This window comes from Schistocerca americana, chromosome 1, assembly GCF_021461395.2.
Source record: "Schistocerca americana isolate TAMUIC-IGC-003095 chromosome 1, iqSchAmer2.1, whole genome shotgun sequence".
Classification (NCBI taxonomy): Eukaryota; Metazoa; Arthropoda; class Insecta; order Orthoptera; family Acrididae; genus Schistocerca; species Schistocerca americana.
In genome coordinates, this window is record NC_060119.1 from 594754847 (window position 1) to 594772637 (window position 17791).

Genomic DNA, 17791 nt, shown 5'->3' on the forward strand with positions numbered 1-17791 from the left:
CACCAATTTCTTGATCAAGTTGTTTCTCCAATCTGTTTTGTAGGACCTTAGATAGATTTTTATACGTTACCGGAAGTAAAGATATCCCTCTGTAGTTATTTGCATCGGTTTTATCCCCTTTCTTGAAGATGGGGTGGATTAATGCAGTTTTCCATTCTTCCGGTATACGTTCCGTTCTCCAAATCTCATTGATTATTCCCAGTAGTTTTTCTTGAGTTGTATTATCCACACTTTTCCACATTTCTGCAATTATCATGTCTTCCCCTGGTGCTTTATTGTTCTTAAGGTTTTTAATGATTTCTCTGATTCCTGTGGGGCATGGGGGTTCAGAATTATTGTTTACTGTGTTTGGGGTGTTGGCTGGTAATTTTTCAATAGGTTCCTGACAGTTGAGGAGTTGTTCAAAATATTTTGCTAATATTTCACAATTTTCTTCATTATTCATTGCTAGTTTTCCACTGGTATCTTTAAAACACAGATTTGGTGCTACATATTTTTGTAGTTTCTGTCTGAATGTGCTGTAAAAGGATCTGTTATTGTTTCTCTTAAAATCTTTATCCAGTTGTATAAGTTGGTTCTTTTCAAATAGTCTTTTTACTGATCTAATGAGTTTTGCTGTAGAAGATCTTTGCTGTTTGAACTCCAGGTAGTCCTTATCACTTTTGGTTGAGTGCCATTTCTTCCATGCCTTCATCCTTTGTTCTATTGCTTCCTCACATATCTCATCCCACCATTCGTGTTTCTTTCTCTTTTTCATTTTTGCGACTTCTTGAGCAGATCTTATCATTTCTTCTTTTATATCTTCCCATTTATCCGAACATATAACTATGTTTTGACAGAATTCTTCTCTTTTCTCTTTCAAGATGTTTCCGTCTATCTTTTGAGTTTTCCTGTTTTGTATTTGTTTCTTTCTTTGTGCTATGACATTTAATTTGATTGTCGATAAGTAGTGGTCAGTTACAATGTTTGCCCCTTTCTGAACTCTCACATTCATTATTTCTTTTTGATTATAGTGTGTGATGGCTATGTGATCTATCTGGAACTCTCCAATACTTGTGTTTGGTGATTTCCATGTTTTCTGTTTCTTAGGAGGTTTTTTGAAATTTGTAGACATTAATTTTAAGTTATGACCCTTGCATAGTTCTATTAATCTTTCTCCATTTCTGTTTGTCCTTTTGTGAGCCGGGTAGTTTCCTACTGTTTTTTTGTATTTTTTTCTTGGTCTATTTGTGCATTGAAGTCCCCAAACAGTATTTTCACATTTGATGTTGGGATTTTAGAAAGTTCGTGGTCTAGAGATTCCCAATATGTATCTACTTTCTGAGGGTTTTTCTTATTGTCATTGTTGATGGGTGCGTGGCAATTAATGAGTGTATAGGTTTTATTTAGGGCGCGGAATGTGAGAAAAGACAAGCGTTCATTAGGTGACTGGAAGTCGGTTATTGAGCTTACCCAGTTAGATTTCACGATGAAGCCTGTTCCAAGGTGGGGAAGGCCTCTTCCACATGGGTTCCAGCCTTTCTTTCCTTTAAATATCCTGTATCCTTCATAATCCATTAAATCTTCATCTGTAAATCTGGTTTCCTGCAGCGCACATATTTGGATTTTATATACCTTCAAGACTTTGGTGAGCTGCTTCAGTTTTCCCGGCTTCAAGAGCGAGTTAATATTTAGGGTTCCACAGAAATGTACGTTGTTTTTCCGTTTAGAGGATTTTGAATTTCTTGAACGACATGGTGCTTCGGGCTCTCCAGAATCCTTAGGCCTGATTGCGCTGCTGTTAGCGGTGGAGGATTGGTTACCTCCTGGAGTAGTTCTATCTAGAGAAATTGACATCATGCATAGTTGTTTGAAATTCAGGGGGGAGATGGCTTTTTGGGCCATTCCGAGGTTAAAACTGGGATTGTAAGTTCCAGAGTGTGTGTTCAACCGCTCCTAACATGGAGAACAGACGCTGTTTGTAGCCGCTCCCCTAGGAGTTCAGACGCTACATTTCGTTAGTTTTTGGTCCGCCCTGGGTATTTGATTTCCCCAGTACCACCTACATCTAGGAGGCATTCCCCTATCCGCCACCTGTGGAGGCGCCCGATGGGGGTACTAACAACCCCGGTTTTTCCATATTAATAGCATTCATTTTTTTCTGCATTTGAATTCTTCTGCTTTCATGAATATTTTAATAGCACAAAAAATTCTGAATCCCTTTTCCAATTGTACTCTGTACCACTATTCAATATATGTCCTTTTTAGTTCTCCTCAGGATTTTAGAGAATAATGAACTTCCTTTTGATGTTCATGGACTTTCTTTTGATGTCCATGAATATTATTTTCTATGTTTCCCATAGTTTTTTTTCTTTTTCCCATTAAAAACTGCATGGTTGGTTGAAATGATGTTATTCAAGAGATACTTGATATGAGGATTTTTTAAACTAAGATTACACCTTCACTTCTTTGTGACCAAATGTTAAAACTTTGTTTCTTAATTCATTGGCAACTTTCCCTACTACTACATCTAATGATTTCTTTATAGCTTTTTAAATATATAACCTTTCATTATTACCATCTGACTTCATAGATGTTAATTGGTTATTTTTGTTTAGTACAAAATTCAATTTTTTCTTCATGTAATAAACTGTAATTGAAAAACTGTGAATTTTTGCACTTACTTTGCTTGTTTATTTACAACATGCTCCATTACACGCTATTTGTAATACTCAATGTATGTATTTTGTGTGTGTGTGTGTGTGTGTGTGTGTGTGTGTGTGTGTGTCTTGCTGGCCAAATATTAGTAGTGAAAATTTTTGCCATCACCAGTGTTTGGAATGCCTTACCACCAGATCAAGCACCACTGCACAAGTGTCCATTACTGACCTCAGCCGTGGAGGCAGGTAATACTGGAGTTTGCAATATTTTATTCTACAGTATTTCATTTAGTACAAGTGTATACCTGGAAGATCATAAAAACGAAAGAAGGAAGATTAGGGTTTAACCTGGAGTTATCAATGACGTGACAAATGAGAGAACTCAAATTCAGACTGTGTTAAGGATGGGAAGAAAAACAACCACACCCTTTACAAAGGAACCATCCTACCATTAGCCTTAAGCACATTATGAAAAGAACAGACGTCCTAAATCTGACCTGCCACCTCCCAAAACCAGTCCAGTGTCTTTAAGTACCGTGCCATCTTTCTAGGTGAAAATTCATAGAATAATGATCCTACCCGATAGCTTCCATATTCATTTGACTGTTATTTGACTTGCAAGTTGCTTTGCTGGTTGTAAATATAATATTATTTGATCAAAAGTATCCAAACATACTAAAGTAATGAAGAATTCACCACTAGATGTCGCTACAGGTGGACCTGTCAATATAAAAGGAAGGGGGGATATTGTGTGGTCAGTAAAGAAGCTGTGAAAGCAGAATCAGCCAGTCAAGATAGTTTGGTGACTTTGAACATGGACTAAGCACTAGATGCCAGCTGAGTAGTAAAACCATGAGGGACATTCCAACCCTTCTAAAGTTGCCAACTCAACTGCTGGTGATGTGATTGTGAAGTGTAAATGCCAAAGAATAACCATAGCTACACCAAAATCAGGTAGACTTCACATACTGACAGACAGTGACCATGGAGTATCAGTGTGGAGGGTGGTTGTAAGAAGTCACATACAATCAGTGGAAGGGACCACTCGTGAGTTCAAAAGTGCTACTGGCAGTTCAGCTAGCTCGACGATTGAGCATTGGGATTTAACAAGAATCTGGTACAACAGGCAAGCAGCTCTCCATAAGCCACAAGTTTCTGTAGTCAATGCTAAGTAACACTTGAGATGGTGTGGAAAGTGAGGCCACTGAAGAGTGGATAACTGGAAATGAGTCATTTGCACTGATGAATTACACTGTAGCCTGTAGCAATACGATGGAAGAGTTTGGGATTGGCGAGCGCCTGGAGAATGTTACCTGGTGCCATGTCTAATGCCAACAATGAAGTATGAAGGAGATGGTGTTTTTCTTGGTTAGGGTTGTTGTCCCCTTATTGCCTTAAGATGATGCAGAATTTGGAAGGATATGCTCACATTCTACAGCATTGTGTGTTGCTTACAGTACAGTACAGTACAGAAACAGTTTGGAGATGACTGACTATATCAGCATGAAAATGACACCCTGTAATGAAGTAGTATCTTTGAAGAAATGGTTAGCAGATGATAACATTCCTGAAACAGACTGGCCTGCCCAGAATACCAACAACCTAAACCAAATGAAAGACCTTTGGGATGTGTTAGAACATTGACTTCGCTCCGTGTCTCAGTTCCCAACATCACTAATTCTCTATTGTCAACCATTCCTCTAGAGACATTCAGAAAGTGTCCTCAGCAGAGTTCATGTCACTGTAAAGGTGAAGGGTGGACACATCCCATATTAATGTCCACTAATAGGTGTCCAGATATTTTTGATCGGATAGCGTATTTTGATTGTTTTGAAGATTGTTCTTGTACATCATTTTCCCTGCAGAAGATATTGGTTTCTTTGAGATTACTGAAAGAGAGAAAATATTACAGGCTTAAAACATATAGCTGCGGGTATTCCTAAATTTAAAATTCGTTTGTTTAGGTCACTCTACAAACCTACATTGTGAGTTTTATCATATTTAGTCACTAGTTTGTGAAGAGCTCAAAATGGCCTTAGATTTGCTAGTGTGTGTGTGTGTGTGTGTGTGTGTGTGTGTGTGGAGGAGGGGAAAGAGGGATGGAGTAGTGCATTGAACAAATTTTGGAAAAATTCTCCCAGTGTTGCAATATATTACAATGTGTCTGTTCTGTCGCTTTGTTCACCACACGGCTACCAGACAATTTGTGGATGTCATGCTTCCATGATATAACAACCCTACAACTGAGACACTGTACACTACATCTGTAAGGGGCAATGGTAGACATGACTACAGTCCCATTTAATCCATGTTAATATTGCCATATTCCAATTTCCTAAACAGCATCATACCGGCTGAAGTATTCTCCACCTTATACCCTAGTATCAAAAATGATTCATTAGTCCAGGAAACTTTCCTTCCCTTTTCTTTGAGTTTCCTAGTTGCAGTATTTCCAACAATGATAGGTGGGACACAGTCAAAAATAATGATGTTTGTAATATTTATTGATGTTTTTTCTATTTTTTCAAGTACAGTTCCATTGACCTGACGAGAAATAAAATGACCAGCTTTGTAAAAATGGTAATGCATGTCAAAACATGACGAAAATGAAAAAATATAAATGAAACTCATACTTATCTAAATGCCCTTGATATATGTAAGCTGTATATTACTGAGGAAAAGTGAGTTCTGTAGACTATATGAACTATGACAAAGTTGGGTAATGGGAACTGGCAGTCGGCAAGAAGGCAGCTAGGAGGAGGAGGAGGTATTCAGACAGTCGTACTTTGGGTACACGCAATAGATTTGACCAACTGTCAGTGTTGAGTGGAGAGGAGCCTCTTGTAGCTGTCAGTGTAGGAAACCTCAGCAGTTAGGAGGCCTAAGTCAGTTGCAAAGTCAAACAGAAAGAAGAAGGTTCTGATGTCATGTAATTCACGCAGTAGAGGTGTGGGTCAACAGTTGCAGGAAGTGCTGGGGAGTGAGTACCAGGTCAGCAGCATTGTGAAGCCTAGTGCAGGGGGAAAGATGGCCAAAAATTCGACTGAGTTTCGCCCAGGCTTGTGAAGAGGGGGTGTGCGGTCCTATGGCAGCCACATATCATTCCCAGCAAATCCATTTCTGAAATATGATTAGGTAACGGGCCCGGGTGTGGAATCGTTTAAAGACCAGAAGGAGAGCAGTAGTAGGGTGCCACTTGAAGCATTGAAGAACACGGCGGTGGTCTTTTATGGCTGCAGCAATTTCTGGAGTCCACCAAGGAGGAATGGCAAGGAGGAATGGCTGAAACAGCTGCGGAAAGAATGGTGGCAGTCAGAGTCTGTGTAGACTCATCAATACTACTGAGTGGTAGTACATCGGGGATGGTAGCAGAGGAGAAAGCACCCCAATCAGCTTTAGAGAAGGCGCACCTGGGAGGGTGGCGGAACGAGATATAGCGAAGGAAGGACAAAACAATCGGGTAATGACCACTGTCACATAAGTCATCGTGGACACCCCACTGAATGGAGGGAAGAAGGCCGGAACTGCAGATGGAGAGGTCAATGGCAGAGAAAATGCCGTGTGCCACACTAAAGTGTGTGGGAGCACCAGTGTTTAGGAGACAGAGGTCTAACCCTGCCAGAACAGCTTCAACTGTCCTGTCCAGGGCAGTAGTTGTGCGACTACCTCAGAGAGGGTTGTGGGCATTAAAGTCCCCTAGAAGCACGAAGGGAGAAGGGAGTTGTTGAAGAAGAGTGGTTAGGGCATGGGATGTAGGCGGCCTGTCAGGCGAGAGGTAGAGATTACAGATTGTGATTGGAGTGGCCAGATGGACCCCGACAGCAATTGCTTCCAGAGCGGTATGGAGGGGAACCCATTTACTAACGATGTCCTCGTGGGCCAAGGTGCAAACACCACCAGAAGCCAGAAGACTGCAAGAGGCCAATTCGGTTTCAACAAAGTGTGGAACCCACAAAGGATGGGTGAGTAAGAATTGACAAAATGGGTCTCCTGGAGAGCAATGCAAGCAGCAGAGTAGTAGGAAAGAAGGGGTTGCAACTCCGGGAGGTGATGCAAATAACCATTACAATTCCACTGGAGGATTCTCAAGGTGGAGTCCAAATGGGAAGCGAACGGACCGGAGCTGGTCATGCGGCCAAATCACGTCACTGATAAGGATGGGGTAATGTCCATATAGATGGGGTCAGACTCTGTTGGTTCATTGGCTGAAGGAGGGGAAGGCGGCACCACAGGGGGTACCGGAGGGGCCTGGGCCTTGTTCTTGGCAGACTGAAGCGAGGTCGGGCACGAAATTACACCTGGTAATCCTGGCGCCCACTGGCCACGGATCATGTGGTCGATGTTGAGCTGCAGATGGTCTTTCAGGGGGGGTGCCAGGAAGAGGAAGGAGTCCCAGGAGGGAGTTCCAGTACCAGCGGCTGCTGAAGAAGGGCAGCGCTCCTCCAGCGGGGAGGGAGGGGGGGGGGGGGGCACGATGTTGAAACCTTTGTCGCTTCATGTGCAAGAAAAAGGAAGTTGGTCGATTTCCTGAATTCATATGATTTGGCACAGACTATGTTTTTTCCAACTAGGGTGCAGGGGAACAGTATCACAGCCATGACAATATTTTTATTCATTGTTCATTACTAGACGGGCATTCTGTTAGTAAAAGGGCAAATGGCCTTTCAGAACATGATGCACAAATTTTAACACTAAAAGGCTTTTGTACTCAAACAAATGTCACATATAATTACAAATTATGTAGGAAAGCTAAACCTTCGGTAATAGAGAATTTTTTAAAGCTCGTCAAGGAACAGAAGTGGCAGGATGTTTATAGTGCTGATAACATAGATGACAAATATAATGCTTCCCTTAACATATCTCTCATGTTCTTTGAGAGTTGCTTTTTATTAGAACGTTCTAAACTGGGTACTAGCAGTACAAGGCACCCTGGGTGGTGGACTAGGGGGATAAGGGTATCACGTAGAACAAGGCAGGAATTATATCAAAATGTTGGAAGTAGTCACAATCAAGCTGCAGTAGCCCATTACAAACAGAATTGTAAAATGCTTAAAATGTTATTAGGAAGGCAAAGAGTATGTGGTGATGTTACAGTTTGTCTAAACAGGGTAGTGAAAGGAGGTCAGAACTCCTGCACAGTGAAGTTACTGATGGGTTGGAAAACAGAAAAGGACTGCAAGAAAAAGGTGATCAGGCCCGCGTTGTACTTAAGGCTGGTAGAGGCACTGCTTGTACCTCTAACTTCAATAAAGTGATAATAGTAGGCAGTTGTTTCACAAAGGGAAAGCTCACAACAGCAAAAAGGATAGAGCTAGATGGAATTGGATTACTAATAAATGGGACACGGTGGAAATAGTGGGACCTACTTTCTGTCTACCTGCCACAATTTTGGGAATAACACATCTGAGTACCACACAGCCTCAACTGTATTAGCCAGAGGGAGCTACAGAAGTGTTATCAGTTGTGAATCTGACTCCATTGAATCATACTTTAGCACCCTTGTTAATTCAATCCATAGACAAACTCAATGAGCTGAAGGGATGAAACTTTAACTAAGTTAAACTAGAAAGGAACTGACAGAACTTGAACAAGCAGTGCATAAGAGAACATAGTGACAAAAGTAATCATGAGCAAGAAGTGGACCAGAGCTCTACCAGCTGCCATTGAATTTGTCATTCTAGTTTTGCATAAGGATAATCTAGCTTAAGCTGATCCTTGGGACCAGGTCTTATTAAAGTGGAGGGCAATTTAGTGCACCAACCATATCTGATCAAAAATGCACCGAGCAGGGAGCAGATTGCAGCACTGCCAGCAGCTGGCGAGTGCAGGTGTTGTGCTTTATAAAATATATCATCGTTGTTACAACATTGCGAGGCAAGACAGCCCAGTGAGATGTGGAAACAGTTTACACAGCAGTACCTAAGCAGAAGGCGAAACCACAGTTCGGTTCTGTGACAGGGCAGTTCGCCTTGAAACCATGAAAGCTGGATCTGCCATCACACTGGACCAGCACTGGCCCTGGGAAGCAGTATGCCAGCCATCTACGCAGGGTAGTGGGTCACTGCTGTTATGTCACCTGCTTGCCACCTGCTGGACAGTGCTGGGGCAGGAGTCACATCACCACACTCACAGCTGTAGTTGGCTGAGGCCACCAGGACCAAAGTGGCCCCTGAGAGAGGCAGCTGCGTCACACGCTGCTGCTCAGTCAACGTTGCACTTTGTCAGCATTACTAGGAGGCAACACACAGGAGGCTGCTGGATGCCTCAGCCACAAAGCTGATTCCTCTATCAAACCATGGCAGGGAGCCATAATAAAGCAATTTAGGAACTTCTGATTGTTTGAATGGTATCGTACGACATCCCCCTGCATCCTCAATCCACCAGCCACCAGATTTTGTACCACTTACAAGTAGCTGGTCAGAAATATCTGCCTGTCCTGCACAGAATAATAATCTGGGCAGCCGTTTGTAATACAATGATGGCTCTCTCTCTCTCTGCTATCTCTCTCTCACACACACACTATTCCCAGTAGAAAAGCTCTCCCTTCATAATCTGCCACGAATAATCATCATATCAGATAATAAATAGTAAAAGATGCATGTTTATGTAACTTTCTGTCATACCAACTGCATGAGCTAAAGTCATGGATGGAAACGTGTTTACATTATATAGCAAAATTCCTTTCAGCCTAGTTTTCGAGGAGCCAATGAACACACACCCATCTTCAGCTTTCAGATCAACACACAGTGACTCTATCAAAGAATCAACATTGTTGTAGAAAAATAGGTTCTCCTGTTTAGAAGATAAATGCTCAAATTGCTTTTGGTATTCACAAAAAGAACTTACTTTCATGCAATCCTGCAGAAGGTATCAGCTTTTCAGCCTAGCAAATAATTCTGCTTTACTTTTAGGTAACCCAAGATAACAAACCAGATCATTTAAATCCCCCTGTGTTAGAAAGTGAGGTGCATTGGTAATAATTCCTTCCACAAAATCTGGAGCATTCTGTTGTAACTCAGCCATCCAAACTTTCAAAATCTTCAGTCACATTTTTGGTCATCTGCATGAAATGATCCATGGGGCATTGGTCGAATTGCTGTATAATTAATAGTATGTTTGGACTTTGAATTAATTGCAAATATATTTGACAAGCAGAAGTAGCAGTCTGTTAAAAGTTCTGCCACATTATAGAAACTGCAAAAGGCATATGTCAAGATCCTTTTAACTGGCCAGTTAATAATGTTACTCATTTGCTGAAACATGTTTCTGGAGTAGAAAACTTAATCTAGTCTATTTTATTGTCAAAATAACATGTGTAAGCTCTTTCAATTTGGGGAGACAAATTTTGCCTCTGTGCTTTTAAAGTGAAATCGACACAAACGCAACAAGTATTGTTTTTATCATTTACACTTTTTGAGACATGTTCCTCACTCTAAAACGCAATGCTTAAGAAATCACACTATTAAGCAACACTACATTTGTCAGTTCACAGCTGAAGAACACACAAGATTAGCTTCTTTCTTTAAATAAAGCTTTTACGGCTCTGGCAACCAAGAAGGACACTTTCTTTCTTTACCAAGTCTTCTTCCTTATCTGTTGTTGCTGCAAATCTTCACCTGAGTGGGAAATCCATCTGTGATCATTGTTGGCTTTGCTGAAGTCACAGACAATAATCACCCAAAACAAATATGTCAATTGATGACTGAGCTAAATAAAATCATATTATTTTACTAACTGTGTTTAGCGCTCTATACTAATAAACATGATAACAGTTCTTTTTTATATATTACAAAAAGCTGGTGGCTGATAGAACACTTCTGACTTCATTTTCAGATTTGGCAGATGAAAATAAATATGAATCAACTGAAATTATTTATTTATCATGTCCATTGTTGACTAGTGTAATTGAACTCATCACATGATTTTATTTATTTATTTATGAGCAATTTTTTGCACTGTATTTCACCTATCTGCTGCTCAATGCCAAGTTACTCAACAAAATCCCAGCTAACACCCAAGTCGCGGCCCTATGTGGCTGCTTAGTAGATGTCACCTCAGTCAAACCAACCAAATTCTCATAGATGCCAATATACCTACCTGACATCACAGTCATGTTCCATACTAAACTACAAGCAAGGAAGAAAGCTTAATTTAATATAAACATAAAAAAATCATTAACAATGGAGCATTGGCGCTGCTGATGAGGGCAGGGAAAAAAAGTGGTTGCAGCCTTGTAGAAATAAGAATCCTGCCATTTGTACTTGTGGCTGTGGGAAATTAATCTGGATGATCAAAGATTTTAGATCCACTCCTCCTTAAGATAAGTCCATTTTCTTCACCACTGCTCCACATCAATTAGTACACTTGAATTCTTCATTCTCCTGATTAAGATTCTACAAAGGAACATGTTTTGAGTGTGTAAAGGTGGGCTACTTATCAAACTGTGTACAAAGAATCTTCAGTGTCATAAGTGACTATTATGATGCACTACTCATTTTATCGAGAGAAAAATAATTCCATAAATCTCTGCACTACAGGTTTCTTTGTAAAGCAGAAACCAGTTTGACTACATACACAGTTCAGTCAGAATATCTACATCAGACCCAAAAATTTAAAAAAATTATGTTATGATCAATGTAATACATTTTCTCTTGCTACAGTTACACAATACCTATGGCTGTATGTTGGAAATCCACAAAGTTTGGCAAGTTCATGTCGAGCCTTCAGCATTTCTTCCAGTAAATATTCTTGGTGTCCATCTGGATAAAGAAATATCCGGTATGCTGCCTCACGTGCAGCTGCATTTGGAGAGTCAGCATAAAGACCAGTCACTAGCACCTGGTCACCATCAATAGTGAATCTGAAGATGAACAAGACACCAAAAAAATTAGACAGTACACAATATAAATGTGTTGCACTGATTTACCTGCATTCACTGCCTGTTGCCACATATCAGTCTGGCAAGAACATTTCTTCCTATTTCTATCATAATAATTATTCTCTGCTGTACACAAATAAAACACGTTTCCACTGACACAATATAAATACAAAGAAGTTACTCACAAATGTCTGATGTTCTTTGGCAGAACTTCTTTCGGAATAGCACGAGGGCTTACAGCACCGGCCATAAATCTCTGGCCAAGTTGCAGAATATAGTCATTGAGCTCCACAACACGACAACGGTCACTTTCTGGAAGGTGTATACCACACTGCTCAAAGTCAAAGAGGAACAGTTGTGCTACATGTTCATCCACTGGTGTAGTTTCAAATTTATCCTTGTTTTCTGCAACATTTCTTAGAGCTGAATACAATTCTCGGTGGGTGTTTAACCTAATAAATAAACAAGTTACAGTTACGTTTTACATACACAAGTAAACAAAAAAAATTATATTATTATCCTTGAAGTAAAAATAATGGAATGAACATGAAAAATGACATTTCACAACATGTTACTGACATACAGCAAATTGGAAAGAAAACAATTCTCAAAATGAATTGGACATTTATCACTGTGTCCTTTACAAGTAGTGCGACTAATGCAGAAAATGTGAATCACTTCATCTCAATCCCAGTAGACATGACCACATTTACAGTGAACTCTATTACATTATTTACTAATATACTCAAGGTTATAATTCTAGGTAAGTACACTTCTCAATTTTTTGTACCATTTGAACACACAGAGAATGATTCATTTCAGTCAGCCTAAGTTACTTCACACAACAGAAAAATGAATGTCATTACAACTTGATTCACTATTCTCTTTAGTACCACACCACAGGCTGTTAATGAACACTAGTGGAAACTGCACTGAACAACTTACAAGATGCATCTTAAAAACATCATGTTAGAGGGGACACTGGCGTAAGGGACCACAGACAATGACTGAATGCATCGCGCTATGGACTGAGCATAAAATACTTATATGTACACATTCAATTCAATGCAATGCAGTCAAAGTCAATTCAATTCTTAGTGATAAATTTTAGACCCATTACCTGGAAACTCCCAGCAGGTTGTACACACTCAATAAACACTATACACAGTGCTTTGTATTACATATATATGCAGTTTAAAAAGTCAGAGGGATTTTAAACATCTGCTTTATTTTTTCATGATTGTTTGGTGTCAGAATTTTGTTCTGAAAAATGAAACATTTATTTAACAGAAACATATATATCCTGTTCTCTTCTTACAACATATGTTGGTGCTTTGACCAGAAATATAATAAAGTGTCATAAGCCAAAGTATGTAGGCCCTCCATGCACCATCTTCAAGGCATGCTCCTGACAAGTCTGCGAACATTTGCTTGTGAAATTTTTTCCCTTTCTCAATAAGGACCTCTACAAGTTGGTCAAGAGTCTGAGGTGCTACAGGATAGACCCAAAGTTGTCTGTCTAGCATAGCCAATAAGTGCTCAATAGGATTGAGGCCAGGACTCAGATCAGGGCATCCTAATGTTTGAACACCAAGATCCTGTAACATTTCCATGGTGGCTGCTGCTCAAGGCACTCTCTCATTGTCTTGTTGCAGGATGCACTGGGGACCCATTACACCGTAATGGGCATAACATCACCCACTACTACCTCACTGATGTACTTTTGAGCATTAAGTTGGCCTCTGAGCATCTGAAAAGCCCGACCAGCCATCAACTATGATGCCACTCCTCACCGTGTCCAAGCCACAGCCGACATCATAGCGTTCACCACAACAACAACATACAGGTATACATCCATCGCTCCATGTTGCATGAAAGTAAGACTCCTCCGTAAATAATACACTGTACCAGTGACACAGCTACCACTGCCTATGTTCCTCAATGAACCAAAGTTGATCTTTCATGTGCTGAGCAGTTAATCAAGGGGATGTGATGAGGTCTTGTCAGTCTTAAACCAGCATCTCAGACTCTGTTGCATATTGTTTGGCCACTGGTCCTGAGCAGTTGCAGTGCACCAGTGGAGACAACAATTAACCAAATATCAGTCATCTCTGGCCGATGTTTTCTGTTTTCTCCCCTGACGTGCAGATAATGCACGAATAGTCCAACCTTCCTGCAGTAATGTCACTGCCCGAACATGTCCTGCCTCTGTCAGATGCCTCAGGTTGACTGCTGAAATGTACACAAAGAGTATAGAGACACACTTTTACTTACACTCAATAGGTGGCAGAGTGAAAAATTGCTCATCCATTTCACTCTTATGGGTAGCATGATAAATTTGAATACTGCCACTTAGTCATGGCTTTCAAATGTATTGTGGAGGACTGCTCTCATTATTACAACACATCTGAAGACTAAAAGCAACAGTATATATCTTAATAAGGGATTTTGTACATGGTACATTCAATCAAATGCTTGTCCCTCTAATTGTCTTGAGCAGTGTAGTTACAATGGGGAGTTACAAGGGGAGCAACTACTGTGCTGTTAATGCTGTTGCTGTTAATTAATGTAGAAATAAAACACCACTGAAAACATAATTAATTAAAAACAATAAATAAAAGGAATTTAATTAATTGAATAACTTCCAGCTTATATTATTACACCAGTTTCTGGCAGCTTTGGAAAAACTTGACGTTTGCCAACTAATTACAACTGTACTTACCCTTATAACTATTGCTGCTTCTACACTGGCTTGCCCCCCTCTCCGGGAATCTGCATGCCTCCGCAATACTCGAGTCTATGCACAACCATGTGGGTAGCCACTGCACATTTTATTACTTTTTAGTTTCTCTTAATTACATTTTATTCATGTCTATCATTCTCTGTTATAGAGGCAGCAATTTTTGTTAGTCTTCTGCTTTGTTCCTCTGATCTGTTGACTTTATTTTGATATTTAGAGTACCCACTTAATCCTGAAGACTTAAAGTTGAGACGTTCATTTTTTTTTTGTATTTGATGTGCAATAATATTAACTTTTGTACCTGAATTTTGGTCATTTACAATTGTTTGCAAATCAACATTCAGTTGCCTTTATGAACTCCCTACCTAAGAATAGGTGCAAGTGAAAATGACATGACAAGAGGAAACCATCCAATCTACATTCACAGAGTGTTGTGTTCGTAAATCCCACTCGATATAGATGTTTGGGATGTGGACCACAATCTGTTAATAGGTGCATCGTACCTCAGGCGAACCCATTCTTAATGCTTGTGAATATGCAGTATATCCTTGTGTCCCAATCAGCTTGCCATCCATCTAACTTCCAGGATTGTAAGTGTCTTTCGTTAGAAATATGAGCTCCTGCAGTCCTGTACACTCTGACATAGTTCATGCCCCAACCAATACAATGTTTCCCTGTAACATACTACGATCTCCATTGGATATAATATGAGAATCACCAGTACCCTCGACAGGTGTGCTGTGATAGCTACCAGTGAGCTTGAGGCGAACACACTGCTGTATCCATTACAGGTCACAACGCCCATATAGTACTAGGGACAGAAAGTTGGCTCAAACCAGACGTAAACGTAATGAAATCCTAAACTCAGATTGGAATGTATACCGCAGAGACAGGCTGGACAGTGAAGGGGGAAGCGTGTTTATAGTGATAAGAAGTGCAAGAGTATCGAAGGAAATTGACGGAGATCCAAAATATGAAATGATTTGGGTGAAGGTACAGTTAAAGCAGGCTCAGACATGGTAATTGGATGTCTCTATAGGCTCCCTGGCTCAGCAGCTGTTGTGGCTGAGCACCTGAAGGATAATTTGGAAAATATTTTGAGTAGATTTCCCCACCATGTTATAGTTCTGGGTGGAGATTTTAATTTGCCGGATATAGACTGGGAGACTCAAACGTTCATAATGGGTGGTAGGGACAAAGAATCCAGCGAAATTTTTTTAAGTGCTTTATCTGAAAACTACCTTGAGCAGTTAAACAGAGAACCGACTCTTGGCGATAACATATTAGACCTTCTGGTGACAAACAGACCCAAACTATTTGAAACAATTAACGCAGAACAGGGAATCAGCGATCATAAAGCAGTTACGGCATCGATGATTTCAGCCGTAAATAGAAATATTAAAAAAGGTAGGAAGATTTTTCTGTTTAGAAAAAGTGACAAAAAGCAGATTACAGAGTATCTGATGGCTCAACACAAAAGTTTTGTCTCAAGTACAGATAGTGTTGAGGATCAGTGGACAAAGTTCAAAACCACCGTACAATATGCGTTAGATGAGTATGTGCCAAGCAAGATCGTAAGAGATGGAAAAGAGCCACCATGGTACAACAACCGAGTTAGAAAACTGCTGCGGAAGCAAAGGGAACTTCACAGCAAACATAAACATAGCCAAAGCCTTGCAGACAAACAAAAATTACGCGAAGCGAAATGTAGTGTGAGGAGGGCTATGCGAGAGGCGTTCAATGAATTCGAAAGTAAAGTTCTATGTACTGACTTGGCAGAAAATCCTAAGATATTTTGGTCTTATGTCAAAGCGGTAGGTGGATCAAAACAAAATGTCCAGACACTCTGCGACCAAAATGGTACTGAAACAGAGGATGACAGACTAAAGGCCGAAATACTAAATGTCTTTTTCCAAAGCTGTTTCACAGAGGAAGACTGCACTGTAGTTCCTTCTCTAGATTGTCGCACAGATGACAAAATGGTAGGTATCGAAATAGACGACAGAGGGATAGAGAAACAATTAAAATCGCTCAAAAGAGGAAAGGCCGCTGGACCTGATGGGATACCAGTTCGATTTTACACAGAGTACGCGAAGGAACTTGACCCCCTTCTTGCAGCAGTGTACCGTAGGTCTCTAGAAGAGCGTAGCATTTCAAAGGATTGGAAAAGGGCACAGGTCATCCCCGTTTTCAAGAAGGGACGTTGAACATATGTGCAGAACTATATCTCTAACGTCGATCAGTTGTAGAATTTTGGAACACGTATTATGTTCGAGTATAATGACTTTTCTGGAGACTAGAAATCTACTCTGTAGGAATCGGCATAGGTTTCGAAAAAGACGATCGTGTGAAACACAGCTCGCGCTATTCGTCCACGAGACTCAGAGGGCCATAGACACTGATTCACAGGTAGATGCCGTGTTTTTTGACTTCCACAAGGAGTTCGATACAGTTCCCCACAGTCGTTTAATGAACAAAGTAAGAGCATATGGACTATTAGACCAAATGTGTGATTGGATTGAGGAGTTCCTAGATAACAGAACGCAGCATGTCATTCTCAACGGAGAGAAGTCTTCCGAAGTAAGAGTGATTTCAGGTGTGCCGCAGGGGAGTGTCATAGGACCGTTGCTATTCACAATATACATAAATGACCTTGTGGATGACATCGGAAGTTCACTGAGGCTTTTTGCAGATGATGCTGTGGTGTATCGAGAGGTTGTAACAATGGAAAATTGTACTGAAATGCAGGAGGATCTGCAGCGAATTGACGCATGGTGCAGGGAATGGCAATTGAATCTCAATGTAGACAAATGTAATGTGCTGCAAATTCATAGAAAGATAGATCCCTTATCATTTAGCTACAAAATAGCAGGTCAGCAACTGGAAGCAGTTAATTCCATAAATTATCTGGGAGTACGCATTAGGAGTGATTTAAAATGGAATGATCATATAAAGTTGATGGTCGGTAAAGCAGATGCCAGACTGAGATTCATTGGAAGAATCCTAAGGAAATGCAATCCGAAAATAAAGGAAGTAGGTTACAGTACGCTTGTTCGCCCACTGCTTGAATGCTGCTCAGCAGTGTGGGATCCGTACCAGATAGGGTTGATAGAAGAGATAGAGAAGATCCAACGGAGAGCAGCGTGCTTCGTTACAGGATCATTTAGTAATCGCGAAAGCGTTACGGAGATGATAGATAAACTCCAGTGGAAGACTCTGCAGGAGAGACGCTCAGTAGCTCGGTAAGGGCTTTTGTAAAAGTTTCGAGAACGTACCTTCACGGAAGAGGCGAGCAGTATATTGCTCCCTCCTACGTATATCTTGCGAAGAGACCATGATTCAGAGAGATTAGAGCCCACACAGAAGCATACCGACAATCCTTCTTTCCACAAACAATACGAGACTGGAATAGAAGGGAGAACCGATAGAGGTACTCAGGGTACCCTCCACCACACACCGTCAGGTGGCTTGCGGAGTATGGATGTAGATGTAGATGTATTGTTCTGTAGCTCTCTAGTCAAAGGCAATGTGCCC

The 17791-nt window shown here is 40.6% G+C and overlaps 1 protein-coding gene across 3 annotated transcripts in view; it reads right to left on the minus strand.

Moving 5' to 3' along the window:
* The window catches only part of LOC124606818 (mitochondrial intermediate peptidase), a 135168-nt gene that overhangs the window by 61893 nt on the left and 55484 nt on the right, over positions 1-17791 (minus strand). For all 3 annotated transcript variants that reach the window (XM_047138887.1, XM_047138895.1, XM_047138904.1), the window contains exons 4-5: positions 11703-11969; positions 11311-11499 (exon numbers count right to left, since the gene is read on the minus strand). In XM_047138887.1, coding sequence (XP_046994843.1) covers positions 11311-11499; positions 11703-11969 — 456 coding nt within the window. The remainder of the gene's footprint in view (positions 1-11310; positions 11500-11702; positions 11970-17791) is intronic.